The 7,236-nt window shown below is 39.4% G+C and overlaps 1 protein-coding gene across 1 annotated transcript in view; it reads left to right on the top strand.

Moving 5' to 3' along the window:
- Nucleotides 1-1,628: 1,628 nt before the first annotated feature.
- The window catches only part of AHR (aryl hydrocarbon receptor), a 47,864-nt gene continuing 42,256 nt past the window's right edge, over nucleotides 1,629-7,236 (top strand). The window contains exon 1 of the mRNA XM_069461941.1: nucleotides 1,629-2,310. Within this exon, the coding sequence (XP_069318042.1) occupies nucleotides 2,246-2,310 (65 nt within the window). The 5' untranslated portion in view covers nucleotides 1,629-2,245. The remainder of the gene's footprint in view (nucleotides 2,311-7,236) is intronic.

The following is a 7,236-nucleotide window of genomic DNA, read 5'->3' as shown; positions in this document are numbered from 1 at the left end:
TGATTTCTGGAAAACGAAAATAATCCTAAAGGCAAACACAGAAAATAAGGGTATGAAAGTAGGACAAAATAAGTTAGAGAATGATTGTACCAAATAGCTCACAACCTTAAAATGGGTAGACATTTTTAAAAAATCACTAAACTAAGATTGGCTCATTAGTACATTTGGTACATCCCTTTTCTGAAGAGTAGCTTATAAGATACAGAATCAATAAATTATGTTTTGATAATGAAGTTTTTACCCTTAGAGTTTCTATGCTAGGAGGAAATTATTCTTTTACACTTAACATATTTTAGATAGAATGGCTATGAGTGTTCTTACAGAGACAAAGAAATGAAAGAGAAGGTAAAATAGAGATGGTTGACTCTGTGCCCCTGGAATTTCTAATTCATAAACAGCCCTCAGTCCTCCTTTCCCTCAGCTATTATAGAGAACTGCCCCCTCAAACTCTACGTACATTTGAATTACCAGGAAGTTCTTGTTAAATTCAGATTCTGACTCAGTAAGGACACCCAAAGATTCTGCATTTCCTATAAATCCCATAAGAAGCTGTGGACCACTTTGAATAGCAAAGCATTAGAAGAGCTGTTTCAGCTATTATCTAATCAACTATAGTCCTAATCTCCCATTTACCTTTTGGCATTCATTCCCTCCTGCTTTTACTAACTTTAATATCTATCATTCCTCTATTGCTCTTTGTTTGTTTTTACACAGTCTCTCTCTCCCTCCCTCCTCCACCTAACTGCTAAGCATCACCCAATAAAAAACTAAACCAAAACAAAATTTTAAAAACTCTAATTTAACCCTTAAACTGAAAGATGGCTTTCACTCCCACTACCTACCATCTGATGTCTCTCCCATTCACAAACTTTTAAAAAGAATTGTCTGCTTGCAGATGCCATTTCTTCATCTCCAACTCAACACTATACCTACTTTATTGTGATTTGCAGGCCCACCACCCCATCAACATAGCATTCACTGAAGTCATCTATGACCTCATGTTGAGAAGACAAAAAATGACATTTTCAGTTTTCATCCAATTTGAATCTCTCAACAGTATTCAACAGTTAATTACTCCCAACATTTCTGCACATTGTTTTCCATGACACAAGAGTACCGTTATTCTGTCTACTGTAGAGACCAAAAAAAAAGGCCAAGAAAACTGCTAGCCTTCAAGTTCCAACTCAAATCTGGCCTTCTGAAGCTTTCCCAACTAGGAAAATATTCAGTCCTATTGGTTATCTGCCAGCTCACTGTAATTCTTAGCCAAAAGTTTGCTGACCCACTCTCCCTCAAATAGGTGAAGTAAAGTTATGTGGCATATCTTGATATACTTGATACAGTCTAGCCACGAGTTTGCCTGTGAGTAATTTGTTGTCACACCTCCTTCCAGACTGGAAACAGGTCCACAGAACACTCCCCTAGACCTCACGAAGATGGCTACCGGAGGGCGTCGTTACGTCCTACGTCATCACGTGCCGGGATGAGGGTGGGGCCCACAAGGAAGATGGAATGGAATCCAGAGGGGCGGGGCAAGCAGGACGGGGCGGGGCTACGCGGGATCTGGGAGGGGCGGGGCCGGTGAGGGGTCGGGGGCGCTTCTGCTATTCAGCCGGTGCGCGCGGCGGCAGGAGACAGCGTCCGGGGAGTCCTCTCGACGCTCGGTCCTGAGAGCTTGTCCAGGACCGCCGGCTCAGACCAGGGACAGCCGTGTAGCCAAACGGAAGCTGCGGGCAGCCGGGACTAGTAGCTGGTTCCCGAACTCCACGGGCGGGAAGCACCCAGGATTGGGGAAGCCCCGGGAGCAGCGCGGCGGCGCCTCCGTCACCCAAGGGGCCGCGGCGACGGTCACGGGGCGCGGCGCCAGCGTGCGCGACCCAGGCCAGGATTCTAAACAGACGGCCCAGGCTCCTCCTCCGCCCGCGCAGCCTCACCTGCGGGCATTGGCGCGCCGCCTCCGCCGGTGTAGACGGCACCTGCGCCGCCGAGCCTGCGGGTCTCCACCCCTCGCCGCCCCCACCCCCCCACGGCGCCAGGGCCGGGCGGTTCACCTGGACCGGCGCGGGCTGCGGGAGCCGAGGCGCAGGGTGCGTGGCGCCCTCACCACCACCGGGAGAGGACGCAGGTGGAGCGGGCGCGGCTTCGTGGAACCGGCGCTCCCGCCGCCGTCGTCCCAGCCGCCACCGGGTCCTGGGGACCTCGGCGCCCGCCCTCGGGGAGTAGCTGCCGCCGCCGGCTGGGCACCATGAACAGCAGCAGCGCCAACATCACCTACGCCAGTCGCAAGCGGCGGAAGCCGGTGCAGAAAACGTGAGTGTCCGGAGCGCGTCCTCAGCGCGGGGGCTGGGCGCTCAGGCACGCGGGGGCTGGAGGCTGCCCCACCCCGCCCCCAAATCCCCGCGATCCGGGGGGATTAGGTCCGTTCCCTACACAGCCCATGGAATCGAGATTTGGAGGCTGGTGGAGAGACTGAGGACTTGGATTTTCCCGTTCTCAATTATTGCACTTTAAAAATTGTCCCTCAGTCACCAGCGCACCCGCACCCTCTCTCATATGCACTCTGTTCTTTCTTCTTTGGTCCTAATTTGTTGACAGTTCTGATCTGCCTTGTGGTCCTGGTGGATTAGTTAGCATAAACCCGCTTTGAAATCTCCTTCCACTTTTAATATCCACATGAGTTAGTTTATGGGACAGGCTTAATTCTCATTTTTTGTATAGAGTTTGGTAGAGCGAGATGTTTTAAAGGGCTAGACACGTGCCGTCTTGAAGGAAGGGGCTGAGTGTCTCTAAAGGCATTTTGTGGTTCATAACAACTACTTACTGTTGCGCTATCTTAATTACTTATCAGGTAGTAATTTTGTAGCGTTCGTCGTGACCATATCGGTAAAGTGGATAGAGATGGTAGAAGGTAGGAGTGGGTGTAGTGGACAGGATAAGGAGGAGGATTTGTTTAGACACCTTTTTGGGAAGCTTTCTTATCGCTTTTGGGGTGGCTTTAGGAACTGTAAAGTAAAAGATTTAGAACTGTATTTGAGAGAGAAATTTTCATCTTAGCATCTACCTGTAATTCTTTCCCCTTTACTTCAAAGTTTTGTCAGTTCTAATAGAGTGAGTACGAACTTGTATTTTTTTATTTTTTTGGTTTGTTTTGGTGGGATTTTTGTGTGAGATGGCAAATAGAATAATTTTTCAGAAAACAAATCCATGCTTGAGGCAGATTTCCTTTTGTAAGTTGGCTGTATTCATGTGTTTGTTACTGATTTTTATCTCTGAGTTACTTTACTTCACCTACATTTTTCACATTTTCATGAACAATTTTAGGAACGCTTAAACGTCTGCTCAGAGCAAATCAGAAGTGTGCATTTTGCTTAAGACTTAACCATCACTAATGCAAACTGAAAAAATAACAGCTTAAGAAATACTTAAAACCAATTATTGATTTAAAAGTTTCATTATTCTGGAGTTTAAGAATTTCAGTTCTCATAGACTTATGAATTGGCATTAACAGGAGATGTTCATCTGTATATAGACCATCATTAAAATTTGGAAGTTTTAAGGTATAGTATGTCTTACAGGAAATCATTAAGTCAGCAATTTTCTGTCTTGGCAGTTTGCGACTTTGTCTTACAATAGTTTTCATTTTGTAGAATAGTTTCTTATATTAAAGCATGTTTATATAATTTTATTTTGTCCTTGATGGTTAAAATTGGGAGGCTTCCCAAATGCCTGTTCTGTGTATTTATTAATATAGTAATACACTTTGCATAATATGAGTATTATGGGTTTTATGTATGGTAAGAAAACTTGAAGATCTCCTTGATGTGTTTTTAAAATACTGGGTTTCAGTTAGGGTGTTACAAACCTAGATGGGTTTGTAAACAAAAATAAATGCTGTAAGTTTGTATTCGTTATAAAGTTTAACATTTTGGCTTCTAGTTAATATGTTATGAAAGGTCTTCCCCTTTAACATACTACATTTTTCTTTTATTTGTATAAGATGTAACTTATATTATCTTCATTTTTGTTTTTATCTTCATATTTTAATGTAGTTCCTTAGACTTTAATATATTTGTATTTCATAATTTCTTGTAATAACAAAAGTATCTTCCTCATTCATCTGCATTTTATTTAGTTAACATAGATGTTTATCAGATTTTTGCTGAGCACCATGCCTTGCTACTAATCATACAAATGCCTTAAATGTCACCAACTTGTTCTATAAGTAAAGCCTAGTGCTGGTATTTATGTTATCAAGTGAGAGTGTTGATGTAAATTATTTTTACCTGAATGAAAATGGTTAACTTTCTAATGCAGCTAATCAAAGTTTATTTTAGGAATGAGGCCACTAAACTTTAATGTGAGTTTTTTAGATCAAACTTCCAGTTTGTAACTAATGAGACCTAAAATATGCCAACACTGGGAGAAATACATCTTGTTTAGAACTGAAAATATTATCCAGAGATACTTAACTTTGACCCCTTAAATGAGTCATTTAATTTTACTTACAGAGAAAATATACTGTAGCATAATTACAGGACTGTTAAAAAAAGATGGCCATTTAAATATACAATTCCATAAAATTTTGGAATAAAATAGGTGACATAATTGTAACCTGAAGCTCTTTCAGCCAATCTTCAATTGAATTTATTAAGCAAAATAAACTCCCCCTAGTGGCATGTCTCACGTTGAAAATTATCTTTATCAAGAGGAAATACATTTTAAGTGTATTAAACCTAACCCCAGTAAAGTTATCTTGTACATAGCACACTCTCAGTATATGTTTCCTTTCCCTTTGGAGTAATTAAAGTTAGGAAATTAAAGAATCTGAAGCAACCTGTGTCCATCCATGTTCCTATCTTCAAGAAGAAAATTTCAAAGATAACCTTCAGAATAAAATCTATAACTTCGCTTGGCATGTTGCTCCATAGTTACTAATCCTGCTCAAAAAAAGAACAAATATTTTCTCTTTAAATCCTGTTCTTTTTATTTTATTCTCTTTGGAGATGAAAGCGTTTCTGTTTGTTTAGTTATTTTAATTTGGGAAGATAGTTGAAAAGCCCACAATAAAAGTTAAGAAGAATCTATTTTTCTCCAGTGATACTAACTTTGGATATATTTTTGTATTTTCAAAGTTTTATTAATATGGAAAAGTTTTGTATTTCAATTTACTGTATTTGTAGAAAGTTAGTACTGAACGTCAGCAAATAATAGCTGTTACGTAAAGGACATCACTAGAAAATGATACCAGCAGTAGTGGTGGTGATCAAGCCCGACGTCATGAAATGTCAGAATTCGATATAACTTCTGAGCCTAAACTAATGCTTTGTTAAAATGCATACTGATGCAAGCTTTCACTTTATTAACATAGTAATCATATTAATAATATAAAATCATTGTTTTTTTCTTATTAAGTTGTTGTTCATTCTGTTTAAACATCATGAACCTCATTTTTATAGTACCTACTTAACTGAATTTCATTGATTATGTTATATAGTACTTATTAAATATTTTATATAAATGTGTGATGCCATTTTCTAAATAGCATCTAAAATAAAAGAATAGGTCTTTTCATTTATATAATTATTTCTCCATCATCATTTTTCTCTCAAGTAACTTTATTTAGATAGCTTACGCTTAGTGGCTGTGGACACTCTTGAACATTTGAACAAATGGAGTGAGTGAAAATATTTAGTTATAGGTAACATTAAATGGCAAAAAGAGGAAACAGGTATAAATTGAGAGCACTGGATCTAAACTTAGAAATGAGATCTGCTTTCCATTCTGTCGTGGATCTGGGCAAGTTTCTTGATTAATAAAGCAGGGCAGTTAGCACCTACGCTACCACTCTCACAACTAAAACTATAAAACAAAAAGCATTTTATAACTGTGAAGACTGCTAAAGATATAATTGAAACAAACACATTCTGTTCTTTAAATAATTTTACCTTACATTATCACAGAACAATCAATTCTCCTATGAAACAGTAAGAGGCAGTATATGATTATGTTCTCAATTACAGATACAGTTGAAATGTGCTACTTCACTGGTGAATAAACTTGGATAGTACGTGCTTATTCATGTATTTAATTGAGACAGTTACTTAGAAATAAATACCATGCAAATCTTTAACAACAGAACCTTTCTACTTCAGCACTTCTTTAAGATTGATTTTTTTGCAACAAAAAACTGTTTATGAGCACTTACTCTCATAGGAGTGTTCTGCATATGTAGTGCTTTGCATACATACTTCATTTTTATAGTAGTACTAAGGAAAAGTAATATTGTTTAAGTTTTATAGATAGGGAACTGAGGTTCAGATTCAAAATTGCTCAGGTAGTAAATAAAAAAGCGGAGTTTGGCTATTGGAGCCCAGGTCTTTTGACTCCAAAGCTTATCTTCTTACTGATAGTACTGTCTGGGTGAATAAATTCAGTGATGCATATGGTACTGCCATATCCTAGGGATCTCCTATTGTCCACTGTTTCTCCTCAAATAGTGTTGTGACTGAAATAAATTATCTGCCGTTTCCCATACATGATTTGTCCTTGCTCATCACCATATTTAACATTCATGTCTTTTCATCTTAGAGCCTTTTCTCCTATCTTACTGATTCGCTACCTACCTTCCCCCCTTTGAAACATTGTTTTAATGGCTGCATTGTACTCTGTTGTGTTAATATTCTATAATTTATTTAACTATTTTCTTTTGGGGAAAAATTTTGTTATTTCCTACCATTCGATATTTTAACTAGTATTTCAGAGAATACCCTTAGGACTTGTAAATTTTTATGCAAATTATTTCCTTAGGTAAAATTCCTGTAAGTGGAATTTTGGGTTAGAAAAATATGTACACTTTTAAAGTTGAGCCAAATATTACACTCTGAGAATAATGTCAAATTACTCTACAAAAAAATTGCTAATTACATTTCCATCATCAGTCTGTGGATGTACCTGTATCCTTGCATTTTTGCTTAAAAAATATTGTCAACTTCAGCCCGGCGCGGTGGCTCACGCCTGTAATCCTAGCACTCTGGGAGGCCAAGGCGGGTGGATCGCTCGAGGTCAGGAGTTCGAGACCAGCCTGAGCAAGAGCGAGACCCCGTCTCTACTAAAAATACAAAGAAATTGTCTGGCCAACTAAAATATATATAGAAAAAATTAGCTGGGCATGGTGGCGCATGCCTGTAGTCCCAGCTACTCGGGAGGCTGAGGCAATAGGATTGCTTAAGCCCAGGA

Source organism: Eulemur rufifrons, chromosome 29 (assembly GCF_041146395.1).
Source record: "Eulemur rufifrons isolate Redbay chromosome 29, OSU_ERuf_1, whole genome shotgun sequence".
Classification (NCBI taxonomy): Eukaryota; Metazoa; Chordata; class Mammalia; order Primates; family Lemuridae; genus Eulemur; species Eulemur rufifrons.
Note: the sequence above shows the minus strand (reverse complement) of the source record. Positions and strands in the feature narration are given on the sequence as shown.